At 38.7% G+C, this 25,785-nt stretch overlaps 1 protein-coding gene across 2 annotated transcripts; it reads right to left on the bottom strand.

Moving 5' to 3' along the window:
• Positions 1–278: 278 nt before the first annotated feature.
• On the bottom strand, positions 279–25,595 carry sept5a (septin 5a). 2 transcript variants are annotated; one of them, XM_044195060.1, is made up of 12 exons: positions 25,106–25,595; positions 24,947–24,960; positions 9,623–9,713; positions 9,268–9,354; positions 5,710–5,833; positions 5,431–5,565; positions 4,958–5,075; positions 4,735–4,836; positions 3,469–3,565; positions 3,233–3,368; positions 3,036–3,138; positions 279–1,463 (listed from the first exon to the last, which is right to left on the bottom strand). In XM_044195060.1, exons 1-12 carry the CDS (start codon positions 25,149–25,151, stop codon positions 1,401–1,403), a joined length of 1,116 nt encoding a protein of 371 aa, XP_044050995.1. In that variant the 5' UTR covers positions 25,152–25,595; the 3' UTR covers positions 279–1,400. The 2 variants fall into 2 exon arrangements, with proteins under 2 accessions (XP_044050995.1, XP_044050994.1); XM_044195059.1 differs by lacking the exons at positions 24,947–24,960; positions 25,106–25,595 and adding an exon at positions 11,821–12,406.
• Between the last annotated feature and the right edge of the window lie 190 nt (positions 25,596–25,785).

Here is a 25,785-nt window from a genome sequence, read left to right as displayed (position 1 = left end):
ATTTATATATATATATTATATTATTCATACTAATGTTCTGTCTGCTTGTGTCTCCTCTGACTGGCAGGGAGAAGATGCCATGTGCTGTGCAGAGGAAGAATGGCTGCAGGAGATAAACATGAATCAGCAGATAAAGTTCCTGCAGCAGCTCCAGCTCTGAGCTTTGCTGTTCAGACTGACAGCCGGAAGCGACAGAGGAAATCGTGCTGTGCTCACTGGACGTTAATGTACAACTCCATAACATTCAGAGAAACAATGCACAGGCAGTGAAGCCAGACTGACGAGAAACAAGAGTTTATTTGTCACACCTTTAAAAATGGGGCACAGGCTGAGCTCACAGCCTTCAGGCAAAATATGTACCGTTCCTCAGCATCAGCCTATAAACGCACACACTCTCAAACCATCTTAACTCACACACGGGATACACATCTTCACTGGCAGAATGCAGCAACTCACTTCCAAGGAGATAAATTTAAAACAGAAGCATAGACACAGCATTTGCTCCTTGTTATTGATCTATTTTTACCATCCCATAGTGGCAACGAAACATCCTGCAGGTCATGATGCATTTTATTACAAGCACAGGGCATCAGCTATAAAGCAGTAAAAATAGGCCCACGGCGTTTGGGGGATATGAGTAATGGCAGCATGCTTGCACATGCACACTGTACTACACCAACCCTCTCATTATGTCAAAGGCTCTCCATTCACAGTTAGCCACTGGCAATAAGTGCATATTCAGCTCAGCCAGCACATATAAAAATGCTGGGAGAGGATATTTTGACTTGCCATATGTGAAAAAATGCCACATGAAGGTATTTATGAGGATCAGAGAGCAAATTAACAAGAGCAAAAGTTGGATTTTAACAAAAGGAAAGTCAAAAGGAAAAATGGGAGTTTTACGGACGGATACCTGGTGTGTCAGAGAAGATTTCATGAAATACACACGCTCACGCACCCAAACACACTCACAAACATATAATAAAAAACAATATCCATGTTCAAATTTAAACATCACCAACAAGCTAAATTTCTTTACAAAACATCTTGTAGCACACATGTTCATACCCTGACAAAATATCCAAAAAGTTTAGCATTGCATTTATAAATTAGATACACTGAGTAGTAATTTAAATTACGTATTTATATTATATATGTTAAGACTGTTAAACCACGGCGAGGGGCTCAAAGTGGGCAAACGGATAGTTTCAGAGAAAAAAAACCCTCTGACAAACAACCCTCCAGGCAGACAAACTATACAAAGCACCAAACTGAGGATAAATGTACAGCCAGAGTTGCCACTAACACATGATATCCATGTTCAATGTCTGAAGGTCTCATTGTCGTTCAGAGGAGAAACAGTAGGCGGCGCTGCAGCCCAGCTCTGCTCCGGCGAGACATCACTGGTCTTTGTCGTGCATCTGCTGCTGCATCTTATTCAGCATCTCCTGCATCCTCTTCAGCTGCAGACGGAGAGGAAAGTTTGGAGAGTTAACAGTGTTTCAACATTAAGCCACAGATGAAGCATTTAGATTATGTGATGCTAAAAGTAGCCTTTGAATCTAATGCTAGTGTGTGTTTAATCTTAAAATAGATTAAAAATCATACAGACTCTGGCTTAAAGATAATAATCACTGCTGTGGATATGGCAGGGACTCATACACATATAGGCCTATTGTAGGGGGTGACCAGTAAGAAATATTGGCACTAAATACATGATTTAATTCAAGATATTATTGTTGAAAATGTTGTGAGGATTTTAGTCCCAAATTATACATATTAAGGGACTCCAAAGACATAGCAGAATCGAATAGACCAATATACTTCTAAATGGGGCAAGTATTCGATATATATATATATATATATATATATATATATATATATATATATATATATATATATATATATATATATATATATATATATATATCTCGGTGGAAAATAGACACCTGCATTTGATTTATGTTATTGTATGTACGCGTACAGTATAAATACACGTACATGTAGTTGTGGAACACAGTTTTTCAGATTAATGACACAATCTTAATCAGTTTTCTCTTACAATCTTACTGATTGTAAGAGGAAACTGATAGGATCAGTTAGTGTATTTATTTATCTCTTTTTTGAATACTGAACACTCATTTGATAATATTTTTAATGTGATTTTGTATGTGTTTGCCATCCCAGGCTGTATATTAGCAGATGTTCTTACTGGTATTACAATGTTTTTGTAGTTTTAGTCTGTATATGTATAAATGTGTACTGCAGTGCAAACAATATATGAATTATATAATTTTTTTCCCCAGAGGACGTTAAGATAATTATTTATGCATATATTTTTTCTCTCTGTTTCTTTTTTTCCTCCCCCTTGACTGTTTTGTACCTATGTTTACGTTTTAATGTTACATTCTGCATTTGTTTTATCTTTCTTTTTTATATTTATTAAACATTTTTTCTATTGTTTTCCCCTTATAATCAAGTAACACTGATACAATATGAATCATTAACGCTAGTGTATGTTATTAAGATGGCATGGTAACTCTTTTGCATCATGTCGTTATGTAATAATTATAGTAACGAAGAAGAAGCTTTTCTTACACACTATAAAATATGAGTTACCCCACTCCTGAAAATTAGTTAATTGGACTGGCACTGAATAGTTTGTTCATTAGCTGTTCATTTAAAATTCATCAGGTGAACTGAACTTAAGAAAATAAGTTTAATGAGCTTAAGATATTAAGTGCAAGTAACAGCCTTTTAGTCACATTACATGTGTTACTAGCAGTGGTGGAAGAAGTATTCAGGTCTTTTACTTAAGTAAAAGTACTAATACCACAATATAAAAGCACTCCACAGTCCAAGTAAACGTCCTGCATTCAAAACCTTACTTGAGTAAAACTATTTGGTTACATTCCAACACTGGTTACTAGTTAGTTACTTTCAAGTTACATGAAATACGAGTTTCATGCAATCATTTCACAGTTCGACAGAAATCAAAACTTTCATTTGGTGAAACAGCAAAAGTTGCTTCATACCTCCTCATCTTTCATTTTGATTAGTTTCTCAGTCTCCACATCCGGGGTGGACAGTGGCAGGATGGGGATGGGACTCTCCATACGGTTGTCCTGAGCCAGTTTACTGAGAAGGAGGAGGAGAAGAAGGAGAAAAACCTGTAAACATCAGGAGTTATTAAAGGTGTTTACAAATCATTGTCTCTGATGTTTTCACATACCTGGTCATCTCCTGTATGCACTGCGCTCTGTAGTTTTCGTAGTGGACGTCGCAGGTCACGTCTTTGAGGTCGTGCATGTGTGAACGAATCAGCATGTTCCTCAATTTCACAAAGTCACAGTGTGACTGGTTCTCCACTGGAGCAAAGAAATATGTAAACTTAATAACTTAATACTCCAAGTTATGACCTTCATACTGTGTCTAATTAGCAATCAGACTGTTAATATATGAACAAACCTTCAACAATTCCCCAGGGGTACAGTCTCCCTCTCACTCTCTGCCCTCGAGCTTCCACCACTGTGTTACTGCCGATCACAGCGAACGGGGTGCACTCCTGCACACAGAGACATGAGGGTGGGTTGTTGTTTTAACCCCTATCCTTCCAGAGAAAGCCGACAGAGCAAGCGGTGCCCTGGTGCATATTCAGAGTTGTACACGTTAACAAAAGGCCTCTGAGCAGCTCAAGAGATGAGTGACTAATTGTTGAGACACGTTAAAAAAAAAAAAACCAACTGTTTGTTTATTTTTCTTGAACAGATTTTCCCAACTGATCAGTGGATTCATGTCACGAACCGAAAGCTTTTCACTGCTCATACACTTAATTTTAAGATCACTTAAAGGGTTCAAATAAATGATAAAAATCATAAAGACATATTTATCTGCTTCGCTCTGGTGCAATGGTACCCAAACTTTTCCTGCCTGTCATGTCATGTCCTACCACCACATAAACTGACAGCATTTTTAACAGCCATTTTTAACCATATTTGGGCAAACTGGTAACAAAAGGAAGTGTTATTGAAATAACATCATCAAGAACGCAAACAGCATTTCTCTTTTTTACACTTTTTCATGAGTTACTGCTGAGCAAAGAGAAAAAGGTAAGTTAAACTTTGCCCAAAGTTTTTAATCACATAAGGCTCTAAACTTGAGAGCAAGATCGGCTTTTTCATATCAACTTGGTGGAAATAATAACATTAACGATGGCTCCACTCCAGCAGTTATTATAACGCAATGCAGCAGGTAAAAAAGTCAATTGTAACACCTGTGTTTGACAAGTCAACATGTCTGCTGTGAAAAGGGAATATCTAGACATGCAGATATGTCTTTGAGATTTCTGCCGACACCCCAAAATACTCTGGAGGTGAATTAAATTTAGTTTGTGGTGCTCGTAGCGAAAGTCACATTTAAAAAGAAACGTCTTTTTCCAAAAACTGCCCACAGACGTTGTGAACAACTTACAAAGTAATCATCTTTCTGGAAAGACATGTTGCTGTTAAATGTGACTTTTCAGCGCTTTGCCACGCACTTTGCACTTTCCCGGTAGTGAAAAGATGACTTTAAAACAGCATTTAGACCTGTATGTTGGGAAATAACATTTACAGAAAATAGAACTACACAGGTGAGCAAATAAAATCCAATAATACTAAAAACTCAGTATATAGTTACTTCCACTTACAGTCAATCAGTTAATTAACTGGGACTGGTTACAGGTATCTGACTCACCTTCAGCTCTTTGTCAAGTTGTTTAAACTCTTCATCCTCATCGGAGTCACATTCAGGGAACTGGTACACTTTGATCCCAAACTTGTCTATTTCCTCTCGTATCTAGACACACACATTCACACACACACACACAAAGATAAAATCAGAATAACGTTTAAAGTGAACAATCTGCGTGCGGTAAAACATGCTGAATTCACTGTGGAGCTGCACTTCTGGGACTCACTCTGTCTTTCAGCTTTTTTATCTCGTTGGGCGTGAGGCAGTCGGCTTTCGCAATCAGTGGAATTATGTTCACCTTTTCATGCAGAGCCTTCATGAACTCAACATCCACCGGACGCAGCCTGTGGAAAGAAATCCAGCGTGAGCATTGAAAGTAATTAAAGTCCTCTGAATCAAAACAGTTTGAACTGAGTGTGTGTGTGTGTGAGTGTACTTGTACTTCCTACATAGTGAGGGCTAGAACAAGTTTTTAACCAACAGAGTGAGGACATTTTTGGAAAGTGAGGACATTTTGGCCGGTCCTCACAACTTCAGAGGGCTGTTTGAAGGTTAAGGGTTAGGGTAGAATTAGATTAGGGTTAGGGTTAGGCATTTAGTTGTGATGGTTAAGGTTAGGGTAAGAGGCCAGGGAATGCATTATGTCAATGAGGGTCCTCACAAGGATAGACGTACAAGGATGTGTGTGTGTGTTATTACCCGTGCCCAAATGGAGGGATGAAGTAGAGGCAGCAGTGGACTCGGTTGTCCTGGATGTTCTTTCTGTTCAGCCCGCTCTCATCCCTGAAGTATTGCTCAAACTGCTGATCTATGTAGTCTGTGATTGGCTTCCAGCTAGGACACACACACACACACACACACACACACACACACACACACACACACCACAGACAACATTAGCAGCTCCTCCAGGCACTGTGAATTCAAGTGAGCAGGCTGAATCAGGCACACGTCAGACCAGCCCGTCTTCCAGCTCACCACTCGTTGTTGTTGATGGCGTCTCCAAACCCCGGCGTGTCTACGATGGTAAGCTTGAGCTTGACTCCTTTCTCCTCGATGTCTACAGTGTGTTTGATGATCTCCACGGTTTGGTTAATACGCTCTGCAAAGCATCGATGCAGAGAAGGAGAAGGCGGCGGGGAGAAAATGAGGTGAAACAGCAGGTCAGGGATAATGTAGAACAAGCCGGTGCAAAATAAGCCCTGATGGAGTAATTCAGGGTTTTGACTGTTTTTCTACGCCTTATCACAAAAGCTGCTTCACAAATGCATTTGACGTAAAAGGATAAGGCTCTTGATATTGTTGTTTTTGTCAAATCCCATGAAAAGACCAAAATCAACAATATTTCTCACTACTACAAATCTCTAAAAACAGGTCATGAGTATATACTTTAATTTTTAAAAAGGATAAAACATTTCCAGACACAGCTGGGCTCTGCAGTTTTTAGCAAACAGGACTGAAACAGGTTGCACCACACAACCAGTAACTGCCAGGTGTAACTGACCTAACTGATAAAACCAATGTTAGCGTCCTAATATATGAGCCATTTAGTGAAGCGGAAAAGTAGGTTGACACTTCTGACCTGTTAAAAAGATGTAAACTCGGAAAATTAGAAATGACATTACTAACTCTGAAACACTCATAATTATTTTGTATGCATGTAGGAATAAAAAAAAAAGTCATGCCTAACTTCACAAAGGATTGGCCACAGATTTTTCCTAGCAACAGGTTTACACATGGCTAAAGTCTTTACTAGCCGAGGCATTTCTGGCATTTTACTGGTGCAACCTGATTTAGTAAATAACTACTTTGAAACTAGCTTGTAGTTACTAAGAACAAACTTAGTGATGGATTTACAAATAGCTGGTGAAGTCCAGTCTAGTTACTGAGTATTTATGTCAGCAGGACCGTGTATGTGGGACTGACTCAGAAAAAACTACAGTGCCCATGCTCATCATGATGAAGGAACATGTCGCCCAGTGTAACAGTGTGGCTCCTTGATGTGTTTTTAACAGTTTTGGTCAACAATGGAATGGAATAAGATATATCAGGCTGTGGATACACAAACAACACTTATTAGTAGGCTCAGTTCTTTCGTTTTGGTCTTTTCATGGGATTTAATTACAATAAGAAAAATATAGAATATAACTGCAGGCAGCAATGGGCGAGTTCAAACCTTTTTTCGCTCAACGGAAGGAAGCAGCTCAATTGGCCAAAAATTTAAGCTGCAGGCAGCAATGAGCAAAGTCACTTCAGCTTACTTAATTCAGTTTGAAAGAAGGAGTGATTCCAATTACACACTTGTTCCATCATCACAAAGCCTGCGGCGTTTCAATAATTGTGCACTGAAAGTTCCGCCCTTCATCGGATTTGAATGAAACTGGCCACGCCCACTTGCACCAATCAATATGAAACTTCAGATTTTGGTTACAGTTTTTTTTACAATCGCTATGACAGTTTTTTCAATACATTTAACAAGTTTCCTAAACTCTTAACACGGTTAGCACAACATCCGTCTTTGTAGGCTATACAATTAACACATTTCTTGTTGCTATGATACAAAATGCATACAGTTAACACCAATTTAAAATGCTTGAACTTCTTTTACACACAAGCTCAACCAAGACCAAAACAATGTAATTTTACAGTCAAATTTACAAATGCTTTCACACTGTATGTCAGAACAGATAACATCATGTTCTAAACATAACTTATATAGGCTAAAGTTAAAGTGAACAGCTGTTCATATTGTGAATTGAAACACAAATATATTCCCTGTATTTTATTCCATTGCTAATGAGAAACAGCTTATTGCAATTATGCAAATATATAAATCACAGCTGATCACTGCCAGGGGTGGATAAGGCATGCCAAAAGATTCTTCCCACGGTGCCTTGCCAGAGAAGATATCAAGTGTGATGTGGATGAGAACATGTGGCCAAATGCAGAAGACCGGGCAGATTAGAAGATTACTTTGTTTTTTTTATTATAATTCCGGTTCTTTTTCTGTTTGTATATCTTGCAGTATTGTCCTTTTGCAAATAAAGTCTCTACTGCAGCAATTCTGTCTGTATTTATTTTTTTATATAAACTGTACATTTTATAAAGCTACTCTGAGATGGTCATTCATTTTTTGTATTGAATTTCTGCAGCAAAAGAAACAAAATGCATGCATTTACTAAACCCAACAAAACAAAAATGTAGAGAGGCTTCAAAAGAAACTACAATGCAAAACACAATCTATGATCAATACAATATACTGTATAATATATATAATATTGTATAAAGGCAGACCTGACACATAAAATAATGCAGTTTCTGTAATTTTAGCCGATGATAGTGTTTTTTTTTGTCATTGTGTTATGATTGACTAAATGATGTTCCTGTTGGAAGAGAACATGCGTTAGTGTTTTGAATAATTATTTGATTTTAAAACATGTTTGCAGTGTTTTGTTAGACATAGTGTATTGTGTTAGTTTATTATTGTATTTTGAAAATTAGTTTTGGGGTTTAGTTTACAATGTGTGATTTTGAGCATGAAATTAACCATTTTGCCAATTGTGTGTTTTAGGTGTGTTGATGCGTTAAGAGTTTAGGAAAATTGTTAAATGTATCGAAAAAACTGTCATAGCGATTGTAAAAAACTGTAATACTCACCCCCAGAGCATGCACACCAAATTTGGGGAAAATTGCCCATTTGTGGCGCCCCCTATGGAGCTCAAAATGCTTTGGCACGCCTATTCCCAAACACGGACTGAAGATATCTCCCATGACTGATGACGATTGGACAGATCGTTATGAGTAATGGCCAATTTTGTGTGAAGATATTTTGGTTGATGGCGGCCATGTTTTTTTTTTTTACCAATCTTGCTCATTTATAATACAAACGTGTATCTCAGTCCCACAATGCTGTATAAAAATTCTGGTGTCGATAGAGTCAAAATTCAAAAAGTTTTGTTCATTTTACTGTTTTTCACATTATACAAATTGACTTGCTTGACTTGTGTGAGAAATTTCAAGTCAATCAGAGTCACGGTGTAAGGGGCGTGGCCTTTCCAAAATTGCATTTTTGGGCCTTAATTACAGCGCCAATATGTGGACGATTGGGCTCAAATTTCTGTGGAAGCATTTGCACATAATTTCCAGTTATTGGGTCAAGTTTCATGTTTCTAGCTCATTCCAACTCACAGCAATTTGAGCCACGACATAAGACAAATAAAAATAATAATAATAAAGCACAAACTCAATAGGGTTCTACCGCTTCACGGTTTGAACCCTAAATATCATCAAAATTTAACTATTTTTAATGACAGTATTTAATTCTGAGCAAAAGTCAACAGTGCAGCACTAAATGTTGCCGGTTAGAAATTTACAGACTAAACTGGACTTCATCACTGCAGCTATGTGACATGGTTAAATGTAAGACGGCCGGTGGCCTGGGATACATAAATACAAGAACTCAGAGTGCTTTTATTGACAGAGCAACGCATTCATTATGGCTAATACAGAGAGATAATAAATAGCATAAAGACTCACCCTCAGCATTCAGTAACTTCCTGTCTTTGTAGAGGTCTGTGAGGAACAGGCTGTTGACCAGGGTGGATTTACCCATACCAGACTCTCCTGCAGCACACAGACAAACAGAAGGTCACAATGAATGTGAACCTGATCTGAACTAAATCCTAATAAACTAAGATGCCAGTTTATTAGGTACACCTAGCTAAAACTAATGCAGTCTAATACAACAGTCCTAAGGAAGATAGGCAAGATTAATTGCGGGGCTGTTGTATCAGACTGCATTAGTATAAGCTACGCATACCGAATAATCTGGCACCTGAGTGTAAGTTGAGTACGTTTTCTGTCATGTTTGCATCTTGAACTACAAACTGACCTGCCACCATCAGCGTAAAATCAAAGCCTTTCTTCACAGACTTCCTGTGGACCTGGTTGGGCAGAGTTGCAAACCCCACATACTGTTTCTCCTGGGACAGAAACAAAAAGGACACAAAGAAGAAGGAGGTGTTTAGTATTAATTCATGCTTTGTGAAAGAAAGTGTCAATAACGTAGGGCTGCAACTAATGATTGTTTTTATCTGACAGTTATTGTAGGGATGAAACAATCAGTTGATTAATCAAACGGTCGGTTGACCTTGAAATAATTTGCAGCTATTTTGATGATCGATTAACTGTTCAAGCAAAAATGCCAAATATTCCTAGTTACAGCTTCTCATTTGTGAAGATGTGTTACGTTTCTTTATATCATGTGATAGTTAATTGAATATCTTTGTGCTTTGGACATTTGGTGGGAGACTTCTGAGGATCAGCTTGGGCTTTGGGAAATTTTTCACAATTTTAGGCCAAACGACAATCAATAATAAAATAATTGTTAATTTCAGCCCTAGATCACTTAATCAATTGATTGTGTACTTGTGAAAATGCCTGTCTCTATTTCTTATGTCTTCAAATTGTTTTACTTGCTTTGTGTTTACTATCACAAAAGACCAGTGGTGGAAGGGAACTAAGTACATTTACTGTTTGTAACTACTGTACTTAAGTACAATTTTGAAGTACTTGTTCTGTACTTGAGTATTTCCATTTTCTGCTACTTTATACTTCCACTTCAGTTCAGAAGCAAATATTGTAGTTTTCACTCCGCTACATTTATCTGATAACTTTAGTTACTAGTTACTTTGCAGATACAGATTAATAATACAAAATATAATCAACAAATGAATTACGATGTAATATTATAGGTTAAGATAAGATTAGACTTTATATCCCTTCATTATGTAAAGGTGGGGCCATTCTGCATAATGAGTCATTTTACTTTTGAAACTTTAAGTATATTACAAATACTTTTATTTGTAACAGAGTATTTCTATACTGTGGTATAACTACTTTCACTTAAGTAAAATATCTGAGTACTTCTTCCATCACTGCAAACAACAAACAAACAAAAAAGAGTAGCACATCCTCACATTTGAGAAACTAGAACCAGAGATTATTTGGCCTTTTTGCTTGAAAAATGATTTAAACAATTAATTGTTTATAAAAACAGTTACTAATTCGTTTTCTGTGATTTAACTAATTGTTTCAGCTCTCCAATAATCAAAAACCAACCATATAAAATAGAAGCAGACACCAAATAACTGTAAGAGCTGTGATGCCTGCTCAGACAGTTTCTAATGTGAAAACAAAATGTATCTGGCAGCGTCCAATGCAATAAAATGACCACAACAGACAGACGGCGTCTATAATACAGAAGATCAACAACTGCATGGAAAAACATGTGCACAGCATTCCTCTCTGAAGCAGCTGAGAATAACCAGCGTCTCAGATTTTCCACTAAAACTCTCACAGAAACACACAAAGAGAACCAGAGGATACCAGTCTCTCACTGTGTCAGACAGTAGCTCTCAGTCCTGCAAGTTTTCTCTGCTGCATCTGGCAGAGCGTCATCTTCACCCTACAGTACGTGCTGACATGTGTAGATATAAATACACACTCGGGGCCCCGTCGAGAGCATTCATACACACACACACACAGAAGCTACATTCAACAGACCTGAAAAGCTTTTTTTTTTTTTCACTCTGCAAACACTCGAGCCAAACACACAGTCAGTGTCCTTATATGCTGTCATAATTTGTCATTGGCATTTCCGACAGCGCCCTCGGGTGAGGATCTCATTTACAAAAACACAAACATTCGCACAAATAAAACCCACAGGCGGTGCAAGCAAAGCATGGCAGACACACTTGCCGGAGAGCCAGAGGAGTGAGAATGAGGAAAGCTGTAGATAAATCAATGAGTAATTGTAAAAAGACTCAGAGAAAAGACAAATCATCTCAGCAGTAAATCTGTCACTGTGTGGAGGTACCACAAGAGCAAAGACCTCTGCAGAAAGGCAGAGATAACACCAAAGGATGCTGGCAGTGAGTCTACAGGTGTTAGGGCTTCTTGTTTATGCATTTATAAAGTATTCCTGAACTCTGTCGTTATTTTTCATTGTATTTTGAAATTTTCCTGATATTTTCCCACTCTTTTTGTCTATTTGACACCCATTTTGTCCTGAGAAATCCAACTTTTTACCTTCTGCCTGGCTGTTCTCACTCGTGGGCAAAGCAGCCGTTCCACCAGTTTTTCTTGCAGCATGATGGCATCCATCCTAAACCGCTCCGACACTGATGGACCAAAATAGCCACTGGTCTCAGAAAGTTGAAAAACAGCCCAGCAGGGAACGGGGAAAAAGCAAGTTTGAAGCCTCAAGACCTTGATAAACTGCTTCTCGCTTTCTGCCTGTTCCCAAATTCTCTCTAACACACCTCTTTCCTGTTTGTGCTCTTTAAATATGCGCCTTTTGTTCCTCCTACTTTCCTTCTCTTGATTCCCTTTCTTTTCTTTCTTTCTTTCTTTCTTTCTTTCTTTCCTCTGCCCTACACTCCCTGTTCAGACAGGTACGGAGGAATTCTCACTGAGAGGGAGGGAAACGGAGAGAGGGAGTACGAGAGAAGTGGCAATTTGAGGGAGAAAAGAAGGAAGGGAGGGATGGAAGCAGCGAAGGTCTAAAAGAAACTCATTCATTCAGCCTGTATTCCCTCCCCCAGCTACGACAGTTGAAAAATAAAAGTGAGAAAAAGTGAGAAATGACCACCAGCTCGCAACGAAAGACAGACAGAGAAGGAACAGACAGAAAGTGTAGACACTTTGTTGATCTCAGTGCTAAAAGATGTGAAACAGAAAAGAACTTGTTTGAACTTGACAGTGACCAAAGCTGCAATGTAGCTCAGAAACAATCAACAGACAAAGACACAAACACTGCAAGTACAGGCCTGTGGAGTGAGATTATCAGATTATCGAGTAAATTAACTTGTCAATCCGTGTGTTCAGTGAATGCTTTGTGTGTGTGTGTGTGTGTGTGTGTGTGTGTGTGTGTGTGTGTGTGCTTAACAGAGCCTGCTCAGCATCGTCTAGACCAGTGATTCATAGTGAGTGCCTTAAAGAAGAGACATTTTTTATTCATGTTTCACCACATAAAAGAAAATAAGGTGACATTCAGTGGTAGAAGAAGTCAGATCCTATATTTAAAAGTAAAAGTACCAACAAAACAATGTAAAAATACTGCATTCAAACTCCTACTTAAGTCAAAGTACAGAAGTATCGACAGCAAAATTTACATAAACAATCAAAGTACTCATTCTGCAAAAATATAGCCCCTGTGACTGATTATATAATTATATAATAGATTGTTAATGCTGATGCATCAAATTATAAGTAGCATTTTACTGTTGTAGCTGGTCGAGGTGTAGGTCGTTTTAACAATTTTATATGAAATTAGGATGTTTAATCCGTTCCTAATCTAGGGATCGGCCCCTCCAAAAGGTCGTGAGATGATTAATGGAAGAGGAAAGAAGAAAAGTTTTTGTACTTTTCTCTAATCTTTTAGCTTTTTTTGTGGAATATTGGTAATTTTACCTCTTTGGTCCTCAAACAGTCATTTAAATCAAACCATGTGAGAAATTTAGAGGTGAAATGTCTCTTCAACAACTCAGGTGACTACTCAGACATCTGAAATGTAACAAGGGGCCCCAAGTAGCTTTTTTATAAGGGGGTCACAAGCCGAAAAGGTTGGGAGCAACTGGTTTAGTCTTTAACAATGCATTGTATTTCTTACTTTAATAAAGTTTTTATGTAAAATTTTAATCTGAAAAGAATAAAGCCCAACATATAAATACTCAAATAAAGTATAAGTACCTCTAAATTGTACTTAAGTATAGTACTTGAGTAAACTGCATTTTATATTACGTCTTTAAATGTATCAAGACAGAAGAAATAAACTCACCACATTAAAAATCCTGTTAAATATGCAATTATATGCTGCAGGTCACAGTTACCGGTAGTCATAGAAACATAACACGCTTTCAGGCAGGTGAGTTTCCCAGGTTCACAGCAGTCAGAAACACCAACATTTGTTCTGTTGCTGACTATACCAGTCTTCTCTACTTGTGATACTATTACTACTAAAACTACTGCTACTTTTAGAATTTACCATTATGCTATAATAACCACGTGTGGACAAAGTGACTGCTGTACAGCAAACATTATACAGGTTCACCTTAAGAAAAGCCTTCTCATACAGACACGACAGTCACCACTTTGGGGTGCATCTCTACATTGGAGAGGAATTGGTTGGTAGAACAGAGACAACCAAATAATAAAAATAAATATTGACTACCAGAACAGTCTAATAACTCAACTCCAAATCCACACAGCAACATAGCCTAAAAATGCTGTTTTCTGTGTGTGTGTGTGTGTGTGTGTGTGTGTGTGTGTGTGTGTGTGTGTGTGTGTGAGGTGAATGAGGTACATTTCATGGCAGAGGTTGGAGTCGATTGCTTCCAGATGTGACAGTGGTGTGTGTGTACGTGTGGGTGTGTCCGACTCATACATGATGTGGGCAGCAGAGTTTAAACGCTCTTTGAAATAAAAGACATTTTTTTCTTTCTTTTCTTTCCCAGTGTAGGCACACCCCGCGGTGATGCCACGTACAGGATGTTGCCGTCCCACTCCACACCACAGGAGGGAGACAGAGGACTCAACTCGGATAAAAGATTTTACGTTCTGAGCCTCCTGATGCAGTTTGAAGGGAAGAAACAATCCTTCTCAGCCATGGTGGTGCTGATGCAAACATTAGTGGAGATGCTAGATGAAGAGTTTAGGTCACTGACATGAAAGAGTGTGTGAGTGTGTGTAGAGGGGGGTGGGAGGATCAATCTGAATAGAAAAAAAGGAACAGATGTCTTGAAATGGTATTACAATAGCCCCCCGGCTGTCCATGTTTTCAGACATTGTCTTGTTTGTCCGTCTTTTCTCCCTTCTGTAAAGCACTTTGAAACTATTGTTGCAAGTAACGATTATTTTCTGTGTCAAATAATCTGTTGATTGTTTAGTCTATAAAATGTCAGAAAACAGTGGAAAATGTCCATTTAATTTCCGAGTGCACAAGATGGCATCTTCAAATTGCTTGTTTTGTCAGGCCAACTGTCTAAAACCCCAAAAAGTTTATTTTTCAGTTATATAAAACAGAAAAAAAGCTGAAAATCTTCACAGTTTAGAAGCATAAACCAGAGAATATTTGGCATTTTTGCTCAACAAGTGACTTAAATCATTAATAGATTTTCAAAATTGTAGCAGATCGACTTTCTGTCCATCAGCTAAACAGTTAATTTATCATTTCAGCACTCAATGTACTTTGTATTTACTGTTCTGAAAAGCACTTTATAAATAAGCATTACTTGCTTACTTGTACTGAACTACTTGTTTACTTTTAAACAAACCTCTAATCAAGTCTGCACCAACTGCTGCCCGCTGTCTGTCAATTGAAGAGATGTGGAAAATGTACAGGATCCACATGTGGACAAAATACTGTCTCCGACTTTGTGCTTATTTTTTGCTCTTTACAGCAAGTAAAAGAAGAGACTTCTTCGTTGAATGTTATTTATGTATAAATGCACCATGACTGTCTGTTAGTTTGTCAGTCAGTCAGTATGCTGGATCGTTCTGCAGAGGCAGAGATCCAGAGATCAGCCACTCAATCAGCAGGCAGCGCTCAGCTTCTTCCTCTCAGTCATACAAAATCCTGACCTTAAAGGAAACGACTCTCAAAAAGCCCCAGCAGTTAATGCCACTGCCAGGGTACACACACACACACACACACAAACAAAACTTAATCCAATGAGCCTGGTCCAACAGCGTGCCCATCATTCTCTGCTGCCAAGCATTTTCAAGAGGCTACAGTGATGAGACACCGCAAAACAGACACACAGAAGACTTTTTAAAATCTTAACTGACCATGAAGAGACTAAAAATCACACATTTAACAACTGACTTCAGATTACAGTCAAACAAACACACTTGTCATTAAACTGTTCAAACTACAGGATCACTTCAGATCAGTCCACTGGTTAATGTGTTTGTACAAGATAATGTATGTGGAGTAACCATGGTGAGGTGTCCCATTTTGTGCAGGCCAGTGTGCAAAGGAGGATTGGAATATCTTCCTCATAGAGGTATCATTACATGACTTGAAAAAAACAGAAGTACAAAAGCAGCTCTTTCAAAGACTTCGTTGATTTAAACGTTAGTAAGTTACTTATTGTATCAGCAGTATAAAAAGGTCAATGTGGTGTCCTAACCATTTTAACATGATGACATCTACCAGCCAAACCCTCGCCAATATAGTGATACTCTCCAAAGTGGTGACTGTCTTGTCTGTATGAGAAGGCTTTTCTTAAAAGGGAAACTCCTGATTTTACATGTCTGTACGGGTCTTGGGGAGTACTACTGCATATGTGAAAAAAGCTGTATAAAGCCTTTTGTGGCTCCAGAGGGTGCTGGGCGAAATCTGAGAAAGTATTGATAAAGTCTGATGAATATCGGTTGGAGCTGAATAATAGTTGAAGATGAAAGAAATCTGGGGGTGTGGAGTTAGAAAGAAGTGAGCTTACCAGACCTCTGTAGCCCGCTAACGGCTCGAGGCTATATTAGCCGCTACTCACATAACACACTGGAATCTCTGACAGAACTGTTGGTGGCCGAGATGCATTGTGGTTAACGTAGGCGGCAGGTTTTGACAAAGAAGAAAAATGTGTGGAATAAAAAAGATAATGTCTCTGGTTCTGCTGCATTGATTTTGATTGAGAAAAGTATAGTTAGCAACAATCTCTATCTAAAGTTTGCTAACATTACCCAAGCTATTGGTGATACCAGACCAAGTGAGGCTAAAGCAGCAAAACCCCTCAGTGTATTGAACCAGGCAAGGGTGCATTATATTACTTATGAATTCAACTTTTCGTCTTTAAGAGGAAAAATGTGTTAAGTCCCACTGCAAACATTTCTTTTAACAGGAGGAAAGAATATTCAACAGAAATTTAAGTGGAATATTCTTCGTAAAAGCAAACAGTAAACTACTCTATAACAATTTTTCAAAGATAAGTAAGTGAAAGAGGAATTACTGGTGGTCAAAAAGTACATGTACATAGAAAATCTACCCTTCTTCAGGAATGAGAATACTGAATACATATTCAGCTACTTGCCACCCCTGCTCTGACCAGTGCAGACTCGCAACAATCTTTAAATTCAGTCGCCACAGTGAAATCGTGATAATAACTGGGCTTAAAACTGTGTGGTGGGTTCCCGGCTTAAAGCAGCCAGACAGTCTGTGATGCAGCAGTGAAGAGCGGTGACCTTTACTGATGACATCTCTGCATATCCCAGACGTCCATCTGACACTTTCACACCATTAACCCTGATTGCTTTGCCTAAATGGTTGTCTGCCGACCAGTAAATGAGGCAAAAGAGAGTAAGAGGGAGAGATAAGGGGAGATAGGAGGGGTGAGGGTGGGAATAAAAACAACATAAATGGACCCTGAGCCCCCGGCCTCCTCCCTCCTCCTCTGTTTTTTCTCCTTGGAGATGCAAACGCCTGTGTGTACTTGTCTCTTTAACATGCTAATCTGACAGCATGTAATTGCTCAAGCAACAATAAAATTGCTTCACTGAAGGACACTTGGCTTTCGTAGCCCAGTTTTAGCATCCGCCCATTCAATGACAATGGACACTTATGGGAGCAAGGCTATAACCTTGAATGGGATTATAAACATGTAGAATCCCCTGAAATAGCACTCAGCTAAATGTTGTAAGGGATTTGTTGGGTCTCTGTAACTGATATTATGAAGAGTACGGTCTAGACCTGCTCTATAGGAAAAGTGCAATGAGATAACTTCTGTTATGAATTGGCGCTATATAAATAAAATAGAACTGAATTGAGGAAAAATGTTAGAAGAAAAGTGTTTAGGAAGGTTGGAAGTTGTGCAAAAGAAAAATGGAGGACACTTACATTACTCCTGTTTAAGTAACGTTTTCTAAAAACTACAGTGCCCAGCTATTTTAGGAAATTAAACTATATATTTGTAACCTATTTTCAAAGAATAACGTCTTCAGTAGGGCTGACTAGGGAGGTCAGAAGGTATCGGGAGACTGAACCGACGCATTGTTGGTTTTGGTCTTTTCCTGGGGTTTGTTGACAATAAGAAAAACATAGTTGACAAAGCAATCTTCAACTTTTCATGATTCTGGGGATAAGAGAGATCTACGACATCTCATCCACGTGGTCTTAAATTGAGTTTGACATTTCATTTTTAACCTTGAAAACTGGTCGAAACCCCCCCAATATGAACTCAACTGGCTTTTGTTTCCAAAGTCAAGCATGACAAGTGTCAAGCTAAACTTTTAAGCCAAAATGGATGAGAAGTCTTGATGGTGCTCAACATCATGAAAAGTTTGAACATTAACAGAGCAAACTAAATATGCTGATAAAGACCATGTGATATGGTCAAAAGCTCCAGAACAAGTGAATGGGTGGACCTTGAGTTGAGGTTGTTTTGTCAACTGTTTCCGAGGCCAAGAATAAACTGTCAAACTCAAGAAAAATATGAAATAACACCAACCTTATGCTTTAATGGGAATTCAACATTTCAGTGTTTTCTAGTCAAAAATGAACTTTGTATGTGACTGATTAAAGTATAATTCAGATTATTTGCTGTTTATCACACAGAGAATGGTTATGAAATAATCTTAATTTTCTTAATCCATTTCATTGGATTACTGCTCAGACTCCCGATCCTTATTTCCCAAGAACTTGTAATCCCAAACATATCTGACAAAATACTTGAAAAGATTTTGTCAAAGAATCTCGCTATCTAGGTCAGCCTCCAGTTACTTTCTAAAAGCTTCTTGAAACGCAGAGCCGAGGCACTGCAGTGTGTTGTGTATATAGAAAAAAAGAGAAGAAAAGGAGGTGAGTTGCTTTCAGGTACAAGAAAAACACACGCTCTAGGGGATCACAGGCATTACATGCATGTTTGCAGCATGACCAAATGAAAGTATGTGCATGTGAATACACTGCAGGGCAGAAACTCCTCAAACAGGAACAAGGGCACCAAATGTCACAGAGGAAAAACACTCCAAAGAAAACTTGTAGAGGCAGAAACTCACAAAGATGACAGAAGCTGCTTTGTCCTACATAATATTCAGTAAAGTAGGGTATTGTGATTACTGTGTCATACATTGTGTTAACATACTGAAGGATCATACAGAGGCGTCTAGCTGACTCGTTAACAAAGAGCATATTGATTTAAACTATAGACAAAGAAGAATCTAAGTTTGAAAATAAATATTTTTTCTCTCCATTTAAAAAAAAAAGAGCAAACGCTGGTGGGATAGCTCTATAGATGGCAATGTCAGTCTTGCGATCGTGCAATCAGACAGAAACGTCTCAACTATTACATGTTTTTCTACAGTTATTCATGATCCCCAGAGGAATAATCCTACTGACTTTGGTGATCCACTGACTTTTCCTATAGCGCCACCATGAGGTTCACATCTGTAATTTTGAGTGAAATGTCTCATCTCAACTATTGGATGCAATGCCATGAAATCTGGTACACACATTCATGTTGCCCTCAGGATAACTTGTAATGACTTTGATGATCCCCTGACTTTTCATCTAGCGCCATCATCTGGTCAAAATTAAAATTTCACCAAAACTAAAGACATGTTTGACAGGATTGTGAACATTGTAAACAGTATACCTTTTAGCTAAAGGTACCACCGTGCCGAATCACAGCCTCACAGAGCTAGCATGGCTGTAGACTCTTGATTTGGTGTATTTATATTCTTTACTGCATCTCCAGTGTGTGCAGTGGCTGTAAAAAGTATCTTGGGCATGCAAAAGCCTGCCAGTGGGTCAGTCATTAAAAACTGATGCTGTGCAGTCAAACATTATTCAAACTCACAGAACCCAGAAGATCCCAAATTTTCAAAATAAATACCAAAAATGTCGGACTAAATTTGGAGAGAATGTGTATAAAATGATGCACAATGCATCTATAATATGATGAAGCCATAAAGAGACTCTATGTCTTGGGTTTGCATATTTCACTCTATAAACATCACATAGCGTCAATGAAGAGTTTGAACAAGCCCATACAGAAAATGTGATACTGTCAGACAGAGTTACTTTTAGGAGAAACAAAAGACAAAAAACTGGAAATTAATTCAGTAAATAGTTATCAAAGAAGAAGTTCAAGGCTTTTGTGATCAGCCACTCACTCCTTCTCTTCTTATAACTTCTCTTTCTGCTAAAAGCCGGAGCCACAGGGGGGGTTCAAATCCCAGTTTCAACACCCCACCCAACCCCCCGAGATACGCCTATTCCTGCTCCGCAGCTGGTCCTCACTGGGAGCCGGTGAGGGTCCCATCTGTGGCAGTGAGAGTGTGTGTGTGTGTGTGTGTTTAAAGAGTGAGGGGAGGGTTGAGTAATGGAGGAAGAGTGAAGCAAGAGGTGGAGAGGAGAGCTGAGTGTATCTGAAGTGAAGTGACACACGTTCACTACTCCAGGAAGTAATGTGACCGCTGACCTGTTTCATTTTGACAGCCATGACATCTCAGACAGAGGAAACAACAAGGAGTAATAAGATATTTCCTCAACATTACCTTCAAATTGGTACCACTTTCTAATAATGCATAAAGAGTTTGTAAGTTGTGAGTGGCAACTTTTGGGTTGCGAGGTAGTAAAAAATCTCATTAATAGTCAAGTTACTGATAAAGTCATTAATAAAGGGTGCGAATGTCTCACTTTCTATTTAGCCATAAAGTCTGCAGTTATAAATGTTAATAAGGCAGTAATAATAACGGGTTTCTCACTTTCTAAAGAAACAGCAAAAGTTAGTGATTCATCTTTAATTATAATTGTTAATAATAAAGTTTTTAAAATAAAAATCCATAAAGTATTTAATTGTGAATGTTAATATGTTGTTAATAAAAGGATTTTGGCCTAGATGCTCTGCACACTTTTCCAGAAGGTCAGAGGTCAAATCAATTAAAAAGATAAATAAAATATCTCGCTGGAGGAGGATAAACACCAGCCAGAAATTTTCCACAACCTGGCAACCCAAAATGTTTTTTTATTAATAACCTATAACTGAGCTATAAAGTTACTTATTAACCATTAATAAAGCCACTAATTACAACTTATAAATCCTTAATAAAGGGTGCCTCATTAGAAAGTGGTACCCTTAACTTATATCAGCAACTTTTGACTTTCAGTGGCGAGCCAGGGTATTGTTTTCAAGTAAATTTTGTTCATATACGTCAAAATCACAAATTTGTCTCAGAGGGATTTGCAATCTGTACAACATACGACACAATTTCTTCTTAGATCATAGCAGATTGGAAAAATGTGAAAAGCCAAAAAAAGAATAAATAGGATGGATCCCTCTTCCAGGACAGATAAACAAGTAAAAGATAAAAATAACACATTCTTCTTAATACAAACGACCAGTTAAATTCATGAGCTATAAAACAGACCCTTTCTCACTTTGACCATGACCATGTGTGACCATGTAGCTTATGGTGGCTCTTTTCTACTTGTGCTACTGTTGCACTATGTAAACATACCATTATCCCGTAATTGTCACTTGTGGCTACAGTGACTGTTATTCAGCAAAAGTTACATTGACTCACTGTAAGTAAATAAAGCGCAACATATAATATTAAGTAAATACTAGGTGTATTTGTGGCTGTGTTGCATTCTGGTCTGCTGAGGCTCCAGTCTGAGGAGAAACTTGTATTTGTGTGGCTCTTCTATGATCGATTTCTTCTGCCTCTATGATGAAGATGCTGTTATTTATTTTTCAATTCTGACACCAAAATCCAACACAGCTACTAGTGGACCTTTTGTTTAGACTGTTTTGCTAACAGATGATTGAAGCAGCACTGGAAATATCTGAAAGTGACGTCAAAATATTTACATTTACAATGGTGACCACGTTATTCTGGATGTGGTACATATTTCATCTGATCCTTGCGTGCTTCACTATATCAAGGTGACACATCTCAGCTAACTGTTGATAAAACTGTGATTGTGATTTTCTTTTCTTTCAGTTTCTGATCTTGTGATGAAAAATTGTTCAGTGAATATCCGCCCACACACAGAATAATCACCACACGGGATTGTGGGTAGGTCAGATGGTGTCGTCCACTCCTCCATATCAAAGAAGTGATGAAAAACAGATTAAAAAAAGAATGTTGCCTGGCAACATAATATCACAGCAAAAGGAAGTGACGAGAACGTTTAGGCCGATGCGAGGGAGTGAGACGTGGAAAGAAGAAGAGGAGATGGGGAATGCCGTGAAAATATTGATTTAGGATTGATTATCAGTTATGGTTCTTTCGAAAGTTCTGATCTTAGCATCCAGTCAGTCCCACCGAGTCTCTCCGGCCTCCTCCTCTGCAGCCTGGATGATCCAGAATATGAGATATTTTTTCTCAAAGTGCCCAACAGGCTCAGATGCAGTAGAGTATGTGGGAGTGCAGAGTGGATGATAGCCAAGAAGCAAAACTCACAAGGTGTAAAACCTGTGTAGTAATCTAAATACTGAGCATGAGTGAATCACTATACTTTTGGGAGTGGATGAATATTTACACGAGGAGGGCAACAGCTGCTTTGATTGAAATTTTAGGTCATTCTCAGTGTTTCTGTACAAACTGGAAGTTCTACATCTGCAAGCACACCAATCTGCAACAATCATACTAATCCAGGTTTTCCAGCAATCTACTCATAAACACGTGTGTGTGTGTGTGTGTGTGTGTGTGTGTGTGTGTGTGTGTGTGTGCTGTGGTGGTGATGCCACGTGATCACAATCCTTTCAACTACTGGATCTGGTCCAACTGTGAATTTCTGGGAGAGGGCAAATCTGTCTGCAACCTGACCATTTTATATCTGCCAGCAGTGAGGGGGGTGGAGGAGGACAAAGGGCAACGAGGAGACTAAATACTGGACAAATAGGAACATGGCAACAAAAAAATTCGAAATACTACAAAGTGAAGAGCCAAGGATGCAAGAATTAGAGACACAAATTGTTAAGAGTGCTCTTCATTTACTTTTTATGCTTTTTTCTAAGCATCTTACATTTCAGTCATAGTATTTAGTAAAAGTTTTTGTGCAACCCAACTTATATGTTTACTTTACTTGAATATTTTTTCTATTTTCTGCTACTTTATTCTTTTACTCCACTACGCTTCCGAGGGTAACTTTGTACTTTTTACTCCACTATATTTATTTAACAACTATAGTCACTACTTCATTTTACAATCAAATGTATGACTAGTTTATTAAACTGTCCAATAAGATATAAACTAGATAAAATTGGCTCCACAACAACAAACTACAACATCAAAATACTGCCTACACTTCAGAAATAATAATTCAATAATATAATATACAATGACATTATAATAATATACAATTCTGTGGTGGCCTGGTGACCGATGGGAAGGTGCTGACCATGTAATCTGTGTCCCCAGTTCGAGTCCATGTTGCACGTTCTCTCTCCCCTCATTTCCTGTCATCTCTCTACTGCACGCTACCTAAAAAAGGCTAAAAAACACTTTTAAAAAAGGTAAAAATCATTTAACATTCTGAAAGGTTCAATTCTGCCCGATGAGCACTTTTACTTGTGATACTTTTAGTACATTTTGCTGTAAATACTTCTGAACTATTTCATAAGTACCATCTGAATGCAGGACTTTTAGAGTATTTGATTGTAGTATTACTACTTTTACTTAAGTAAAATATCTCAATACTTCTTCCACACCTGCCAAATACACACACGCACACACACACACACACACACACATATCGGGAGCACTTTGGGGCTCACACTGTTTCCTATTCTTTAACATTAACATCATTTTGTTCAGGGTTAATGCTATTTAGAAGATAACCAACTCAAATTCTTTACTCAGTAAAAATAATGTAATTCTGATTCAGTGATGCTCTTGGGTGCAAGTTATGTGAATCTACATAGTTGTCATTTTATTATGTAGCTAAAACTAATGCAGTCTAACACAACAGCCCTGCAATAAATCCTTCATGAAGGTTATAATGTTTTGTTTTTGTTGAAAGAGAGGTGTTGATTTGTTTGTCATTTTGGAGGCTGTAGTTTGTGGAGCTGTTCGATCGCATTGTGTTATTTCTGAGGTGTTTCTAATATTTAGTCTATAAATTTATATCAATAAGAGTAGACTAAATAACACCTCTCAGTGTAACGCAATCCAATTCAACAGCACCACCAACTGCAGCTGAACATTATAAGCTTCATGAAGGTGGGATTTATTGCAGGACTGTTGTGTTAGACTGCATTAGTTTTAGCTAGGTGTACCTAATAGACTGGCAGATGAAGAATAAATGGTTATGCAGTATATACATATAAAATAGGCCATAAGTGTCCATGTGTTGTAGTAAAGTATTTGCCTATTGATGCATTTTCAGCTTTAAGGTTGTTAGTTTGACTAAGCTGTAAATTATTCTCCTCTTTTTCATTTTTATCTCTCAAATATCCACTGTTGGTGCCTCACGTCCACTTGAATCATGTTGGTGATGGACACTATTTTAAATCTATTAACAATCAGGTTCGCTGAATCATCCAAGCACAGTCTGCACGTGCAGATACTCTTCTACTGACATCAGACACTATACGCCAAGAGGAAGAGGGGGAGGAAGAAGGCCCAGGGTCAGCAGAGACGCGACCTCCCCTGCAGGCTCATGTGGCAGCTGTGTTTCTGAGCTGAACAATGGTCAGGAAGGGTTCACTAAAGACAGCCAACAGCAGCGACTGTAATCATGAGTCGTGCTGATGTAACGCTGACAATTAGGTCAGTTCATCGGTCGACTCAATGGCCGATAATCGCTAATAATTCTGCAAGGCACGGAGGAGAGGATGGAGAGGATGGAGAGGAAGGATGCTGCCTTCTGAGTACCATGTTGGCCGCTCGTCTCTAGTGACGCCGGCCTGCTCCACATTTGCGTCTAAAAATGAAACCTAACCCCGCCTCTGCCTGTCAGTCTGCTGATCACAGCTCAGCATGTGATGGTATGATGCCCTCAGAGCATCTTGCGTTTATAAAACTGACACATCGCGCATATCTAGAGAGAAAAAAGCCTAACTGTGAGATCTGAGACGTAAATAGCCTACGGCTGCTGCAGCCGAGGCCGTCCATCGCGAGGCTATATCCTGACAATGCACTATATATTGAAAATGCATTCTCGACAGCACTTAGAAAAACAAAATAAACACATAAAAAGGACGTCTCTTACCTCTGCGCTATCCTCTATTGGCCATTACAGGATGGATGAGGAGGAGGCGCAGGTGCAGGGATGCAGAGCGACGCCCAGGGAGACAGAAACATGAAGCAATCATTGCATTGCTTCTCAATAAATGGATGGCTGTAAATAAAATACAGAGGCCACGCTCACCTGTTTTAACCGGGATCCGGCTTTTGTACCTGATGTTGGTCGTCATGTTGACCGCTCTCCTCCCTCGATTTTACCGAAGAAACGGCTCACAGAAAGCGGCCCCTCGCCTCCAAACACCGGACAGACAGCAGGAGGGCGGGCGGAGCTGACAGATGAAAGCCCCTCCTCCTCCTCACAGACTCAGCCAGTCAAACTGCAGAGTTTTCTACAAGCAGGGGTCCTACAGGATGCCATGAGGGGGTTAGGGTCCGAACACACCTCACTGACATTAATGGGGTTCTTCATTTAAGACTTCTTATGACTTAGGCCCACTACTCCTTAACAAGACCGAACATAAACATCTTGAATATCTCTTCACTTGAATTGTGTTGCTGGGAAAGAGCAAGTTGAAGTTCACACTCAGTCTTGGTGTCAGCAGTAAAAATGTTTCCCATAGAAATAAATGTAAACAATTAAATTCTACTTATTCCACCATCTTTTCTAGATGTCAAGTCAAAAATACCAGAAACAAATACTCCCGCATCTTCAGAACAAGTCACTGTGATCACGTGTCACACTGGAGGCACTGGTCCATTTTCTGCTGTTTACTTTTAATAAACGAAAGTTCATATCAATGGATTATATTAGGGTTACAACAGACATACTGCTGATAGAAAGAAATCAAAGGTATGTCTCTGACT

This window comes from Siniperca chuatsi, linkage group LG5 (genome assembly GCF_020085105.1).
Source record: "Siniperca chuatsi isolate FFG_IHB_CAS linkage group LG5, ASM2008510v1, whole genome shotgun sequence".
Lineage (NCBI taxonomy): Eukaryota > Metazoa > Chordata > Actinopteri > Centrarchiformes > Sinipercidae > Siniperca > Siniperca chuatsi.
This window is presented reverse-complemented; position numbering and strand designations above follow the sequence as displayed.

Coding starts and splice junctions, on each gene's coding strand:
- sept5a (XM_044195059.1), bottom strand. CDS start 11,895: ATGGATGCCATCATGCTGCAAGAAAAACTGGTGGAACGGCTGCTTTGC. Junction 9,714..11,820: donor TGAGAACAGCCAGGCAGAAG/GTAAAAAGTTGG, acceptor TTTCTGTCCCAG/GAGAAACAGTATGTGGGGTT. Junction 3,139..3,232: donor TGCATACAGGAGATGACCAG/GTATGTGAAAAC, acceptor CCTCCTTCTCAG/TAAACTGGCTCAGGACAACC.